The sequence below is a fragment of the Molossus molossus genome, unplaced genomic scaffold (genome assembly GCF_014108415.1).
Source record: "Molossus molossus isolate mMolMol1 unplaced genomic scaffold, mMolMol1.p scaffold_m16_p_14, whole genome shotgun sequence".
Taxonomy (NCBI): Eukaryota; Metazoa; Chordata; class Mammalia; order Chiroptera; family Molossidae; genus Molossus; species Molossus molossus.
Window position 1 is genome coordinate 46801482 of NW_023425349.1, and position 17186 is coordinate 46818667.

At 40.1% G+C, this 17186-nt stretch overlaps 1 protein-coding gene across 1 annotated transcript in view; it reads left to right on the forward strand.

Moving 5' to 3' along the window:
* The window catches only part of TRPM6 (transient receptor potential cation channel subfamily M member 6), a 188612-nt gene that overhangs the window by 10900 nt on the left and 160526 nt on the right, over positions 1-17186 (forward strand). The window contains exons 2-3 of the mRNA XM_036261056.1: positions 7105-7266; positions 7970-8134. Of these exons, the coding sequence (XP_036116949.1) occupies positions 8126-8134 (9 nt within the window). The 5' untranslated portion in view covers positions 7105-7266; positions 7970-8125. The remainder of the gene's footprint in view (positions 1-7104; positions 7267-7969; positions 8135-17186) is intronic.

The window sequence follows — 17186 nt, forward strand, 5'->3', positions numbered from 1 at the left end:
GTAGGTGCCCTTAGCAGGAATCGAACCTGGGACCCTCTGGTCCACGGGCCGATGCTCTAACTGCTGAGCAAAACTGGCCAGGGCTGTTGTTTTGTTTTTAATATTCAGTGGCCCTTGGCCATTTGCTCATATTTAAGATTTACATGCAAAATCTAATTAGATGCTCTGTGTGAGGCTTGTCAACCAGGTCCTTCATTATAGAGTGGTCTAACTAGGCCTTGTTTTGGGGGAACTCTTAATAATCAGTACTTTTAGTTTTTTTCTTTCAACTAATCAGAGTTCCCAGAGAAGAATCCTCTAACCTCCTCTCTGGAAGGGAAGCCCTGACTAATTGCATTCTGATCATCAAGTAAATAGAAGACTGGTGGTCTAGACTTTTATTATATAAAATCTCAGTTAACTTTTTCACCCTCATTGTGTTTAGTGTTTTCTAGTGTAATGATCATTTTCTTTTTTTATTAAAAAAATTTTTTTTTCATTATTGATTTTGGAGAGAGAGGAAGGAAGAGGGAGAGAGATAGAAACATCGATGAGAGAGAACATCAATTGGCTGCCTCCTGCATGCCCCACACTGGGGACTGGGCCCACAATGTGAGCATGTGCCCTGACCGGGAATCAAACCAGCGACCTCTTGGTGCGTGGGTCAACGCTCAACCACTGAGCCACACCAGCTGGGGGCCCATTTTCTTTTTTTAAAAGGAAACAATGTTATTGAAATATAACGTACAAAAAGGAAGTACATACATGATTATATATAACTCAGTGAATTTTTACACAGTGAATACACACATGTAAGTATCACCTAGACCAACATTTAAAACATAATCAGCACCTCACGTGCCTACTTATGCATCTTCCCAATCATTCCTCTCACACCACCAAATAACTAATATTCTGACTTCTATCACCCTAGATTAGTTTTTCCCTGTTCTCACACACACACACGCACACACAAAATTTTCTTTTCCTTTGACTTATTTTACTCAACATTAGTTTACTGAGATTTATCCATATTATTACATGTAGCTGTTCATTTTCATGGCTTCATAGAATTCCACTGTACGAATTTGTTACAATTTATCCATTTTACTCTTGAAGGACAATTATGGTTCTTTATTTCAAGAGCTGTGGTTTTTTTTTTTACTTTACTGAGGAATACTTGACAAATGTAATTGTATATATTTGAAATGTACAACATAATTATTTTATATACATATACATTTATAGAATGAGTACCAAGATCAAGTTAACATATTCATCACCTCATATAGTTAGCATAAGTATTTTTGTGTGTGTGTGTGTGTGTGTGTGTGTGGTGAAATGCTTGAGCAACTTTCAAAGATGAAATATTGTATTATTAGCATTATATAGAAAACCTAGTTAAACTTTTTGATTTGGCTTTATAAAAGTAATGCTAGTTTTAGGCACTTGAATTTTCTTGTCATTTAAGTCTAATTAGCTTGTAACACAGAAAAAGTATAGGGACTTGGGCCCAGGCAATAGAAAATACCTATTATGGGTAACAACCACATAAAAATTACAACAAAATTAATGAACAAACGTCATTCAGAACCGCCTGAAATCGAACTGAATGGAAGTCCTACAACTATGAAATTAAAGAAGAAGCCACAGGGAGATTGGTAGGAGGGGCGGAGGCTCGGACAGGCTGGTCCCACACCCACTTGTTGCAGATAAAAATCAGGAGAGACACCTCGGCTGGGAAGGCCTTTCCTGAGGAATGAGGGGTCCCTATCTCACACAGGCACCCAGCTCAGGGTTCCAATGCCAGGAAGAGAATCCCCATAACCTCTGGCTATAAAAACCAGTGGGAACTGAGGCTGAGGGAGGCTGAGGCTTCTGGAGTCCCAGGCAGTTCCTCTTTAAAGGGCTCCTGCGTGGACTTACTTGGACTTGCTCCCTCTGAGCTCTAGCACAGAGGGGAGGCAGCTTGAGGGGCACCAGAGACATACAGGGAAGAACTGAGTTGTTTGGCATTGGGGTGAGAGCTGGAGAGGGGGCTTTCTCTCAGAGAGTCATGGTGGTGGAGGCTGCTGTTCCTTTGGTGAGCCCTTTCCCGGGACAGGCAGACGGCCACCATATCTGGGACTCCAGCAACCTGGCTCACACTGTTTGCCCCATCCTGGTGACTCCCTGAGGCCCTACCCCACCCAACTTTTGGGCCCACCGAGGCTGTTTCCAGTGGCTTTATCATAGGATTGGCTTGTTTTTGGTTCTTGCTTCAGATTTTCTGAAATTCTCTCAAACAAGAAACATCTGACCTCAGCAGGCCCCATACCTCTCGTTAAGTGGCCCCAGTCCTGGCACTAGAAGCTGCCAGCCTTGGTTCACAACTTGGCTTGGCCTGGGCACCTCCAAGCCCAGCACAAGAAGCAGCCATCTGCAAATCACTTTGTAGCTTATGCCTGGTGGCCCCGGGTAGAACACAGGCAGTGGCTGACCTTGCCCCAGAGCCAGCACACCCAGTGGACAGCTTCAGACCACGTCGAAACACCACCACCCAACCACCTACACAAGTGGCACACTCAGTGAATGGACTCAGTGGGTACCAGAGCCTGATGAAGTAAGTCTTGGTCGGGGTGGTGGGCCCCTGCACAGATGATCCTCCAACGTAGTCAGAGGCCAGTGGTTAATGGGCACAGCCAGTCTTTGCAGCTGATCAGCCTGAGTAAAACCCTCCCATTGAAGTGCCAACAGCAATCAAAATTCAATCACAACAGAAGGGTGTAAAGTCCAAACAAGGGGTACACCTCGAGGGCCTAGCTGGGGGCCAGGGAGGCTGTGCCACTGGACCCTACAGGACACCTATAAAAGGCCACCCTAGGAAGCCTAGAAGGCATAGAAACTCTGACTAATACATAGAAACAAACACAGGGAGGCAGCCAAAATGAGGAGACAAAGAAACATGTCCCAAATGAAAGAATAGAACAAAACGACAGTAAAAGAACTAAATGAAGTGGAGATAAGCAATCTAACAAATGCAGAGTTTAAAACACTGCTAATAAGGATGCTGAAGGAACTTAGTAAGAATTTCAAGGAGCTTTGTGAGGACGTCAAAGAACTTAGTGAGGACTTCAAGAGCATAAAAAAGGACCTGTCAGAAATGAATATGCACTAACTGAAATAAAGAATAATTTACAGGTAATCAATAATAGAGTAGGTGAAGCCAAGCAGCAAACCATCAATTTGGAATATAAGGAAGCAAAAAACACCCAATCAGAACAGCAGAAAGAAAAAAAAAGTCCAAAAATATGAGGATAGTATAAGGAGCCTATGGAACAACTTTAAGCATACCAACATTCGCATCATAGGAGTGCCAGAAGGAGAAGAGAGAGGACAAGAAATTGAAAACCTATTTGAAAAAATAATGACAGAAAACTTTCCTAACTTGAAGGAAACACACATACAAGTGCAGGAAACACCGAGAGTTCCAAACAAGATGAACCCAAAGGGATCCACACCAAGACACATCATTATCAAAATGCAAAAGGTTAAAGACAAAGAATTTTTATTTTATTTTATTTTATTTTTTATTTTTATTTTTTATCCTCACCCGAGGACATTTTTCCATTCTTTATTCAGACAGAGCGGGAGGGAGAGAGAGAAAGAGAGAGAGAGAGAAACATCGATGTGGAAGGGACACATCGAGTGGCTGCCACCCACATGACCCAACCAGGGCCGGGGACAAACTGCAACCGATGTACATGCCCCTAGTGGGAACCAAACTTGGGTCTCTCTGGACCATAGGCCGATGCTCTAACCGCTGAGCCAAACCAGCCAGGGCCAAAGAGATAATCTTAAAAGCAGCAAGAGAAAAGCAGTTAGTTACCTACAAGGGAGCTCCCATAAAGCTGTCAACCAATTTCTCAAAAGAAACTTTGCAGGCCAGAAGGGAGTGGCAAGAAATATTTAAAGTGGTGAAAAGCAAGAACCTACAACGAAGATTACTCTATTCTGGCAAAGCTTTCATTTACAAACAATGGCCATATCAAGAATTTCCCAGACAAGAAAAAGATAAAGGAGTTCATCACCACCAAACCAGTGTTATATGAAATGTTGATGGGTCTTCTTGAAGAAGATAAAAAAATATGAACAATAAAATGGCAATAAATACATATCTATCAATAATTGAATCTACAAACAAAATGAGCGAGCAGAATAGAAACAGACTCATAGATACAGAGAACTTCTGTTGGTTGCCAGATGGGAGAGAGGGTTGGGTGAAAAAGATAAATAGATTAGCCCTGGCCAGTTTGGCTCAGCGGTTAGAGCGTCGGCCTGCGGTCCGGAGAGACCCGGGTTTGGTTCCCACTAGGGGCATGTACTTCGGTTGCAGTTTGTCCCCGGCCCTGGTTGGTCGTGCGGGTAGCAGCCACTCGATGTGTCCCTTCACGTCGATGTTTCTCTCTCTCTCTCTCCCTTCCTCTCTCTCCCTCCCACTCTATCTGTACAAAAAATGGAAAAAAAAAAAAAGATAAATGGATTAATAAGTGCAGATTGGTTGTTAGGCTGATGAACCTCAAAGGGAAGAGGGTAGGTGGTGTGGGAAGAGAGAAACCAAAGAACTTATATGCATATATGCATAACTAATAGACACAGACAATAGTGTGGGGAAGACAGAAGGGGGGTGAGAGTGGGAAGGCAAGAGGGGAAAAAAGGAGGGACATCTGTAATGCATTCAACAATAAAGATGAGTTAAAAAAAGAAAAAGAAAGAAAATACCTGGTAGCCAGGAAGCCAAGTTAAGACCAGGTAGTCATAAGGAACTTGGGCAAAAATGTCACCACCCCTCCACTCCCCACTCAAAAATGCAGAGGTATCTAATTTTATCTCCCTTTTAACTGTGGATATTGAAACTAATGACTCAGCCTGGCCAGTGTGGCTCAGTGGATTGAGCATCATCCCATGGACTGAGAGGTCCCAGTTCGCTTCCTGGTCAGGGCACATGCCCAGTAGGGGGCATGCAGGAGGCAGCCAATCAGTGTTTCTCTCTCATATTGTTGTTTCTCTCTCTCTTTCTCCCCTCCTCTCTCTTTCTAAAGAAAAAAAAAATCAATAAAAATATATTTAAAAAAAACAAACTAGTGACCCATATACCAGTAGTTTGACCCCTATAAGACCTTCCTGGGGTGGAGGTAATGAGCAGTCTGCCACCTTGGCCTTGGCATCATAGGCCAAAGATCGTTGGTAAGCGACCCCACAGAAAGAGGAAATAGCTCCACCCCCACCCTCCACAAGCCCACCTTTTTCACAATCCCGCTTTTCATGCAAATCTACTTTGTTCTCAGTTTACAAAGCAGCCAAGCAGAGCCAGCCCCAGCCAGTCCAGAGGACCTTCCTTTCCACTGTGCTGTCTCCCTGCTGCACAGGCATTAGCTTAATAAAATCTATCTGGAAATTTCACTGGGGTTTCCTCTTGATTTCTAACTTGGGAAACTCAAGAACCCCAATGCTAGAACAACACCATGCATATGGATATCATTAACCGACTCTGATTCAGCTGAACATGCACCTTGAGGGTCTGTTCATGTGTGTTTATTATGCTATATTGATAGTAACTTCATAATATTTATATAATTTAAAACACAGAATTAATGACATTGTAGGTTACTCGAAGTAGTTAAAATTGGGCTTTGCCATATTGTGGAGATAATAAAATTCTTCCTTGAAAGTTTCAATCCATTTCTAAAGTCTGTTTCACAAGCCCACCCAGAGACTACATATTTTTTAGAAATATGTTTTATTGATTTTTTTTTAAGAGATAAGAAGGGGGATAGAAACATCCATGTGCGAGAGAAACATTGATTGACTGCCTCCTGCACACCCTCTACTGGGGATTGAGTCTGAAACCTGGGCATATGCCCTGACTGGGAATTGAACCAGGACCTCTCAGTCCATGGGACAATGCTCAGTCCATGGGACAATGCTCAATCCACTGAACCACACCGGCCGGGTGAGACTACATATTTTTAATACTTCTTTGGAGTGGTAGATCATGCCTTTTTCTGTATATGTCCTTGATTTATTCAGTTAAGAATCTGATGAACTGTAATGACATTTCCCCCAGAAAGCCCACAATTGTAAATTTTACATACAGTTTAGGGTGTTCAGAGAACCCCTGGTTCCTTTCAAATCTAAGTTAAGAACCTCAGTTCTGGGGTTCCTTTTAAATCTAAGTTAAGAACCTCAGTTCTGGAAGATTTTGGGGTTGCTTATTTATTTTATTTTATTTTTTTTATCCTCACCCGAGGACATTTTTCCATTTTTTGTTCAGGTAGAGTGAGAGGGAGAGAGAGGAACAGAGAGAGAGAGAGAGAAACATCGATGTGAAAGGAACACATCGAGCGGCTGCCACCTGCACGACTGACCAGAGCCGGGGACAAACTGCAACTGAGGTACGCGCCCTTAGTGGGAACCAAACCTGGGTCTCTCAGGACCGCAGGCCGACGCTTTAACCACTGAGCCAAACCGGCCAGGGCTTTTTTTTTGCTTTTTTTACATGCTTGTGGACACCATCCTTTTGGACAACTGAATAATTATGGCAAATGATTCTTCAGTGCCTACTATGTGCCAGGCACTGTTATAATGATAGATGCTGGAGGTGACTTAAAACTGGTGTAGGTATGGCATTCTTCTCCAACTCTCTAGTTGGTTGTAGCCCAACAAAAGGAAGTGAGGGTGTTGTAGTTAAGACTCTAAAGTGCTAACCATTGCTAGACTAGCAAAGAATATTTGAATCTCAGAGTGCTTGTTGAAGTTCAGAGACAAAAGCGATGTAGGGCTACAGAGCGAGAAACTAGTTGAATTTATTTTGAATCATTTTACAGCATTGAAACAGTTCAAATCCCCTTTCTTTGGCGGTGGTGTGGGGGAGGGGGAATTGTAAGTGAGCTCCTACAACGAATTTGACAGTTCTAGTGAATACTTTAGAAGAATGATTAAGAACTCTGAGTCATCAATCTACTTCCAAATCAGCAATATAAGGGCTATGAGGAAAGCAAAGTTCATAGCATAATAAACACAGCCGACAAGTAGCTCTTAAGCTCTTCGGTGCTGTATTTGAGACCCAGTTTTCATTTCCCTCAGCCGTTTGACAGGAAATGCACACTCTGCTGAGCCCTGTTGGTGGAGTGGCATTCCACCTAGGAGAAGCCAAGGGTTCGCAGCATCGCCGCAGCCTCCTGTTAACAAGACGGTGCACAGAAGTTGGTCTAAGATCATGAGATGCTGTTTCATTCTCATATCTGGGTGAGATTTTTTTCTTTCACTCCTTCTAGAAGTATTTCTGAAGAAATGATTATGTAGTCGTTGTTATTCATAACAATCGTTTAGAGAAAAAATAATAGTCCTTTGGTGACTTTCTAGTGCCTCCAAGTTCTGCGCACGATGAATTAGTTCTTCCCTGTTTTTCCATGCCCCTGGTTTCCAAGAGTGAGACCTGGCAGTTCAAGGAGACACTGGAGTTTTTAGAGTCAAGCGTGGGTGTGCCGTGAACAAGGCTGAGGGAAACCAAAGCCCCTGATAATAGTATTTATAAAACTTTGGAATTTTCAGAAAAAGGGTCTCAGTGACCACCCATATTTTAAGTGGGGCCCAGAAATGAAAAGTAAAAATAAAATCTTTTATTACCATAGTTCCATAAAAATAACCTCTGATGAAGTTGGCGGAAGTTCTGAATACATTTTTATTTAACCTCACACTGGCGTTGAATTCAGCATACTAAGCCCCTGCTCAGGAGAGGGTATCACGATACACATGCCCAAGCTTGATAAGGTTCCCCCCGCTTCCTGCAGCTGGAGAGTTCAAGCAGATGATGAACACAGGAGTGTTAATCATTTCCCGACCAGGCAATCTTAGTCACAAGGTCCTGCTAAAAGTGAAATCACCCCCTCTGGTTTAAAAACAGCTAGAAACTTTTCACTCAGCTCATGTTGTAATTTCTCCCTTTTAGGTTAAGCACATGGAAATTTGCTTGGCAATTCTTTTTACGGCACTGTTTCCATTAGTTACTCACACAAGCTGGGGTTTATCTGATTGTGTGGGAGATGGAAACTTCAGAATAAAGTCAATGGCCTAAGGCTGAGTGAAGTTTACCCTGGCTGTGGTTATGAAGAGGGTAAGTGAATGAAACTTTTTGTTGTTCTTGAGTTTATTTTCTCTTATGCTAGATGTTATACACCATAAAATGCAAAAGGCATAATCTTGCAATTACAGTTAACTATTTAGATGTGCTTGATGATTCTTTTTAAGTGATCATACGCCAAAACCAACCTATTAAAACACACAATTAAGCATGCATGCCAAACAAAATTGCTACGGTTTCCTCCTAAAAAAATTTGTTTATTAATTAAACAGCTTGTTTAGTTAATTGAATTGTTATCGAAATCTTTTTGCATTGATGGAAGGTTGAACTGTTCACTAAATAGACTGGAGACAATTTTATGTGAATGAAAAGACAAATAATTTTGATTATTGAAAATAGTCGAGGTAGGAGATGATGGAACATCTAGAGAGAGTCTTTAAATGTCAAATAATTCTGGTTCTAATAGAAATATTGTTTTATGGTTGTGTGTTTCTATTCAACAAGATGATTGTTTTGTTTCTTGAAATCTGTTTGAAGTCGTTATAAAATATTTAGAAATAAAATTGCTATTAATATTTTAAATAATAGCTTTTCTGAAAAGGCAAATGATATTTGGGTATAATAGAAGGATTTTCATCAAAGAGTACTGACTCTGTTCTTGCCCACTTCAAATGTGGTGGCCTGTTATTTCAAGAAAAATACAGATTTCTCTTCTTTGAGCCTAGAACAGACTTGGGCACATAGAAGACTTTGTGAAAATAGCTATTGATTATTTATCTGTTTCTCAGTCTGCACTTTTATATTAATGGATTTTAGACTGTGTAAAATCTTGTGTAAAATCACTTGTGTAAAATCTTAAGTGCTCAGTAAGTCAATGATTAATCAAAAAGGAAGTAGACGATAAGGTTTTTACCTGAAGGGAATTTAATTCACATCTTTTACACTGTGTATCAAACCATTCCATTTTGGAGAACTTTAACACTTTCTTTTGAGCGCTTGGGAAATTATAGAAATGACACATTTTTCACAATGACATTGCTCATCATTGTGAAAACCTGGAAAAAAGCAAATGTTAATGAATAAGATAACAGTTAAATACAATGGAATATGACATGTCTCATTAAAAAGATGAGATGAATCTATATTTGTTAACATGAAACCAGTTCAAGTTATAGTGCTAAGTTTTAAAAAAAGCAATTTGTGGTCCTGCCGGTGTGGCTTACTGGTTGATTGTTGACCCAGGCACCAAGAGGTCGCCAGTTCGATTCCCGGTCAAGACACATGCCCAGGTTGTGGGCCCAGTCCCCAGTGGGGGGCATGCAGGAGGTGGCCAATTGATGTTCTCTCTCATTGATGTTTCTGTCTCTCACTCCCTCTCATTTTCTCTCTCTCTCAAATCAATAAAGGAAAAAAGAAATAAAAAGAAATAAATAAATAAAGCAATTTGCAAAAAAGGGTAATCTCAACATTTACTTACTATTTTCACCATAGTAAGTATGGCATATACTTATTTTTTTGTAAAAACAAAAAAATACCAGTATCCACATTTACAATGTCTGTAATATTTACCAAAACATTTAGAATGGCCATTTTTGGGAGGTTGAATGAGAAAGTTTACTTTTCACTTTGTAGACACTACAATGAATGTAACTGGTAGGGGCAACGTTTTATTTACTGCTAAAACTGCAATGTATAAAACAGTATCTGACACCTGACAGGCATGCAATAAATAGTGTTGAATGAATGAATGAATGAATGAATGAAGAGATTTCTGTAATTCTAATTTATTTTTTTATAAATTTTTTGTTTTCCTTTATTGATTTCAGAGAGAGAAGAGTGTGAGGGAGAGAGAGATAGAAACATCGATGAGAGAGAACATCTATTGGCCGCCTTCTACATGCCCCTCACTGGGAATCGGGCCCACAACCTGGGCATATGCCCTGATCGGGAATTGAACTGGAGACCTCCTGCTGCCTGGGTCAATGCTCAACCACTGAGCCACACCAGCCGGACTATTATTTTACTTTTTAAAAAATTAGCATGATTAATTTGTAAGCAGATAAAATCCTCAAGATATCTTATTTTTTTAATTAAAAAAACATTTAGAACAATTTTCAAAGCCTCTAATCTCTCTTCCCCTCCTGTTACCTCTTCTTCTCTCCCACTTTCTACAGCACTTTCCCTCCCTTTCCTAGCTAATTTTGGTTCAAAGGAAAATGAAAATGTTATGCTGCCTGTGCTTATTAAGATTTTCTGCCTAGGCATCTTACTTTGAGTTTGATATCCATCCTCAGGAATCCATGCATCTAATACCCCAGATTGCTGCTTATCTCTGTGTGCATGCCATCATTCCAATTTGATGGCAGACCTTGGTGAATATAGACCCTGGCTTATGATCCTTCTGTCCTCAACATCTAGCACAGGTTCTTATACACATTAGGGGGATGGTTTTGTTGCTGGGTATTTTTCCACAAAATTTGTGCAGTTCTTAATGATAGTATACCACTATAATGTCTCTTCCTAGGGCAGGCATCGTATACAATAGACACTCAGTACACGTCTGTCTGTTGAATGAATTATTGAGGCATTACTGGCACGTATTCTCTGCGTGTATGGGTTATTGATTGGATTTGGTTCTGAGGGAGAGGAGAGGAGACTGTATCAGCTTGGGATTCTTTTGATTGCCAGTGACAGAGCACATGACTAAAATTGGCAGAGGCAGAAGCAAAGGGAATGTATTGGTTCACACAGCAATTTAATGGTACACCTGGCTTGAGAAATCGCTAGACACTGTGGTTCAAAATTGTCTTTCCTGGTCTGTGTATTGTTCTCTTACTATATTTTCAGACAGACTTTCTCTCTGAGTTTTTTTTTTTTTAACCTTTTTCTACCTTTTTGTTGTTGTTAACCCTCAACTGAGGATATTTTTCTACTGATTTTTAGAGAGGGAGAAACATTGATGTGAGAGAGACACATTAATTGATTACCTCCTGCATGCACCCTGACCAGAGCCGGGATCGAACCTGTAACCCAGATATGTACCCTTTACCAGGAATCAAACCCATGACCCTTTGGTGCGTGGGTGGATGTTCTAACCACTGAACCACATGGTACAGGGCTCTACCTTTTTCTTTGAGGTTGTGAAATAGCTGCTAGAACCTCCAGGAACCATATTCTTTTAGATTCCAATCCAGCAGAAAAAAATGTGTCTTTCAGCAATCCTAGGAAACTGCATCATGACATTCAGCGTGGACCGACACTGACAGCAGCCAGGAGAGTTCATGTACTAGTTTCTTGAGCTTCTAGGACCAGGGGAAGCCCCAAGCCGGCCAAGTGGGCTGAGGCTGGGGGAGAAGTGGATTCCCAAATAAAAATCAAGCCTGTTGCCAGGGAAATGGATGCCAGATAGTTAAACAACACACGTCAAATGCAAAGGAAGAAGATTATTTCATTCTGTTGCCACTCTCTTTACCATAGATATATCCAAATATGAGTAAGTAGAAGAACTCAATCAATTCTAGTTCTATAAGGACGTACATGTCAGTTCTCACAGTTAAAGAGGAGCCAGATGGATAGGTGGAAGAAAGAGCTTCTGAATTGATTAGAGCCAGAGTCCTAGTCTAGAGCAATGATGCTCAAATGTACTCCATACTTAAATTATCTGGGGATAATTCTGATGCTCAGGCCACTCTTTATAATATATATATATATGAATCTGTATCAGAATATCTAATGTTGGAATGCAAGCATCAGAACTTTGAGGCTCCCAGGTATATTGTTTGAGAACCAGTGGTCAAGAGAGATATCAGGGAGTACCTGAAACTGTGCCTTGAATATAATAAATCCTCAATAAATATCTGATAATTTAATTTAAAGGAGGAAAATAATAGAACTGGGCAAAGGGATGGGGGAATATTTGTGAGCTGTCTGCTGTGTGCTAGGTATCATGTTCAGTTCTCAATATATATATCTCACTTGATCTTTATGTCAGGACTTTATAAAACCCCACTCCGTTTACAGTAAGGAAACAGAGATTCAAAAAAGCTAATAGAACTGGCCAAATGGTCAACCAGAGTAAAACAGGATTTAGGGTTCCAAATTATATACTCTTTCACAACGCCACAAGTATAGATGGCAGACATGGGCTGCAAGTGGGGATGCCAGCAAAGAGGGAGGGGCTATAGTAGGGGCTCAGTGGGCCCGCCTTGGGCAAGGTCTACCACTGTGGGACTGGAGAAAGAACTGTGATTGTGAGCAGTATTTGGCGGGAGAGTGATGTGCTACATAACATAGAAAAATCGGTTTAATTCATGACTCAAAATCCTCTGGAAGCACACTGCTGCCTAAAGGATAAAATTAGACTTCTTGGTAAGAAGTCCTCTATAATGAATTCTTTGCTGATTCAATCTTATTGCCCTTACTTCTTTACCTCAGTTCCCACTGTATGATTACTTATAGAACTAACACTACATGAGCATCAAAAAGCGAAAGTATATAGTATGTAATGGCTACATGATCTGAGAATGTAGAATTGGTACTACTTTAAAAGGGAAGAGAATTGTGGTAGCACGCGCAAAAGTTTTACAAATGGTTTCCAGAAATCATGATGATTGGTAGTATTGGAACTGTTTTCTGTGACCGTTGTGTGTTTCTGTGGGATAAAGCAAATTACTAATTAATGGATAGTTAATTTTACTGCCTCTGTCCTTGAGAACCAGTATTCTTCATGTAGTTGAAAGAATAAAATTTAATATAAAAGAATGAAATAAAAATATTTAATCCTGAATTTGAATTGGAAATTCAGGTATGAACTCAGAAGATATTTTGTCCCTCTAGTAAAAAGCTCTAGAAATAATGACCAACCAAACATCCATGGCACCCAGACGGTGGTCTTTCTCAAGACCATTTTCAATAAAATAAAATAGCTAATTCTAGTTTTAGAGCAGAAAATTATCTAAGAAAACCCTGGGTTATCTTTCCATATTAGATAACAAACTGTTAAAGACTACTAGGATTATTTCAAATAACACAGGAGACAATTTGAAGAAGCCCCCACTGACCAAATATGGGACACATTGAGTTTTAGTAGCAATAAGAATTACAATGGATTGCAAATTAGTTATCTATTGCTGTGTAAAAATTTCTCCCAAAGTGTTGCTTAAAGCCAGACACATTTATTATATCACAGTTTCTGAGAGTCCAGAATCCAAGAGCAGTTTAACTGGTGGTTCTGTCTCAGGGTCTCTGATGAGACTGCAGTTAGGCAATTTGCTAGGGATATATTCTTTTGAATCTGGATGCGAAAGATCCCCTTGGAAACTCACATAGCCATTGGCAGAAGCCTTCAGTTCCGCACCATGTGGGCCTCTCCTTAGGGTTGCTTTACAACATGGCTTCTCACAGAATGAGTGTGGAGAGATTATGAGAACAGTCCAGTGAGTGAGCATCAAAGACAGAAGCTGCAGACTTTTTAAAATACGATTTTTTATTGATTTTTTTTGAGAGAGAGAGGAAGGGAGAGAGATAGAAACATCGATGTGAGAGAGAAACACTGATCAGCTGCCTCCTGCACACCCCCTACTGGGGATTGAGCCTGCAACTGGGCATGTGCCCTGACTGGGAATTGAACTGGGACCTGTCAGTCCATGGAACGATGCTCAATCCACTGAGCCACACTGGCCAGGCAAAAGTGCAGACGTGTATAACCTAATCTCAGAAGTCACATACCATCACTTCTGCCGTAGTTTATTCATTACACAGACCTAACCCTTGAATGATGTGGAAGGGAAGGCAGGGATCATTGGGCGCCATCTTAGACTATGGTTCCCACAGTCTGAAACCCATCAGATATGCTTTAATTCATTGAGTTCACAATAAAAAAAAATTTTTTTAATCATCAAAGCGGTTGGTCTCCTTTTGCGGATGAAGAGAACCATATGTTATCTTGGAAACTGGGGAAATAAAAGGAAAGAATTAAGCTTTTTCTATATGACCTACAGCATTGGGCAACCAAAGAGTAGATGAGTGAAAGATTCATCTTATTAAATTATTTCAGTTAATAAAGTAAAATGATAGGACTAGAATATTACCATATTGCAATTTCCAATAAATTAACAAATCTAGGCATTGAACATGAAATGTTAACAATGAAGAACAAAAAAGAGACATTATGTGTCATCTGATGAAAGAACACTTCACCACCAAGATCTTGCCAAATGGGCTGAACCTGAGTCTGATCAAGACTCTGGATTCAGCTGTCAATTTGCAGGAAAAGTGACAGGAGGGACATGTTGACTGTACTGTGAGTGTGCGATCAGCAAAATTCAGACTGGGGGAATCCTCTATAGGCCATTGGCCTGAGTTATTCAATACAAAAAGTGTGAGGAGCCCTGGCCGGTTTGGATCAGTGGTTAGAGCGTTGGCCCTCGGACCAGAGAGTCCCGGGTTTGGTGCCCAGTAAGAGCACATACCTCAGTTGCAGTTTGTCCCCGGCCCCTGTTGGGATCGTGTGGGTGGCGACCAGTCGATGTCTCTCTCTCACATTGATGTTTCTCTCTCTGTCTCTCGCACTCTATCAGAAGATAAATGCAAAAATGTCCTCGGGTGAGGATAAAAAAAAAAAAAAAAGAATAGAAAAAGTGTGAGGAAAGAAAGGAGGGGGAACCTGTACATTACAAGAGACATAAAGACCAATTTTTTTTTTTAAATAGACAAGACTTCAGTAGCTAGGAATGCATACTACAGTGATAAAATTATAAAGAAATGCAAGCAAGTTATCAAAGCCAGGTTAGTTGAAGGAAATGATTAGTATAAATGTCAAGATTAGTGGTTACTTTGGAGGAGGAAACAGGACTGTGAGAGGCTTTTGGGTGGCTGGCAAAATTTTCTTTCTTGATTTGGTTGGTAGTTACGAGAGCATTTACCTTATAACAATTCACTAAGACATTAATTTGCTTTATGCAGTTTTTCTTTATTTGTGTTTTATTTTATAATAAAATAAAAAAACATTTATACAGGTAATATACGAATGTGGTAAAATATTTAAGCAGTGGAAAAATGTATACAGTCTTCTTCCTAACCCAACTGCCATCCCTTGGATTTTCTTCAGCACAGGTAGCCATGGTCACCTGTTTCTTGTGTATCTATCCGGGGAGATTTCATGCATATTAAATTACACACATATACATGTGTGCATATTATATATGTATATATATGCATGTGTGTATACATATATGTATGTATGCATATATAAATATATAATATATATAAATAAATAAATATAAAATTCCCTCTCATTTTAAAAGCATAAATGGTAAAATTAGAATATCATACACATATTCTGATCTTCACTTCACAAAATGTTTTTCATAGATTGTTCTATATCACATAGGGACAAATTGGATAAAATTATAGTCAATCCTTCTTTCTAGGTTACAACCAATATAATTTAACCTGTACATAGCAGTTTAAGTAAACAGGTAACTTTCTTAAGACTATACTTCATTAAATCAGTAGATGTGTTTCTAATTTCTCAATATGGGGATACTGTTCATATTGATTTGAAGGTACACATTTTTCATAAAGTTTAAAATTTACCTGTTCTGTTTTTTTACCCAAGTTTTCAGCTTAAACAAACCTGCTCACCCCTTGATTCAGATAAGATTACCTGGGGGAAGGGTGTATTCCAGGGCTAGCAAAGTGCTTCTTCAGCACTTCCCTCAATAAACTCAAAGAGATATTTTATGACAAGTGTTAAAACAACACACCTGTGACTAACCTTTGTGCTTCTCGGTCAATAACCACCTGTTCATGATAATAACTAGGATTAAAGGAGATAGATGTACTGTCTTCTGTAGCCTTTAAACTCTAATCGTGGGGCAGTAAATGTTTTCTGGACACCAAATTATAGTCTGTTAAAAAACAACAAACTTGCCTGGCCGGTGTGGTTCAGTTGTTCGAGTGTCATCCCATGCACCAGGAGGTCGCTGGTTTGATTCCCAGTCAGGGCACATGCCTGGGCTGTGGGCTCGATCCCCAGTGGGGGGCATGTAGGAGGCAGCTGATCGATGTTTCTCTTTCATCAATGTTTCTATCTCCCCCTCTCCCTTCCTCTCTCTGTAATCAATAAAAACATTAAAAAAAACCAAAAAAACTTGATCAAGCATTTTAACTATCTCATTTTCTTTCATGTCTCTCACCTTTTCAGTCACGTAAGTAGTGTTGATTGAGTTCCTACCATGAGTTAATGGTGCAGTGCCATGAGGTACCAAGACAGGAGGTACAAAGACAGAGAGATATATACACACATGAGAAACAGCTAATGAACAAGACAGTATTATTTAGTCTGTGTGTTTAAGTCACGGTGGAAGGAAACATATAAAATATATGTAATACATATGTAAATACACATGCATGCTAAGTGGCATGGCATAGATAATTAGAAACAGCATGGAAATTATTGCAGGGACAATAAGCCAAAGCAATTGAAAGATTTTAGGAACTGTTGTCAGGCAAGACTGTGCTGCAAAAAGTTCTGGAGCTGTTTTTCTTTTACTTTGGAAATAATTTTAGATTCACAAGAAATAGCAACAATAGTAAAAAGAGGTCCCATGTCACCCTGGCTGGTTTGGCTCAGTGGTTAGAGCGTTGGCCCACAGACCAAAGAGTCATGGGTTCAATTTCGGCCAAAGGCAGGTACCTCGGTTGCAGTTTGTCCCTGGCCTTGGTCGGGGTCATGCAGGAGGCGACCAGTCGATGTGTCTCTCTCACATCGATGTTTCTCTCTTTCCCTCCTCCTCCCTATCTAAAGATAAATGGAAAAAATATTCTCAGGTGAGGAGTAAAAAAAAAAAAGAGGTCCCATGTACCCTTCCTCAGCTACCCCCAATGGTAACATTTCATATAACTACAACACAGTAGCAAAACCAGTTTACTGACTTTGAGACACTCTCCAGATTTTTTTTCAGATTTCACCAGCTTTACAGGCACACGTGGAGCTGAGTTTTCAGAAATGAGTTCAATAGACAGAGAAGAGGAATGAGGACAAACTAGAGATAAACGAAGCCTCGGAGAACAGTTACTTCAA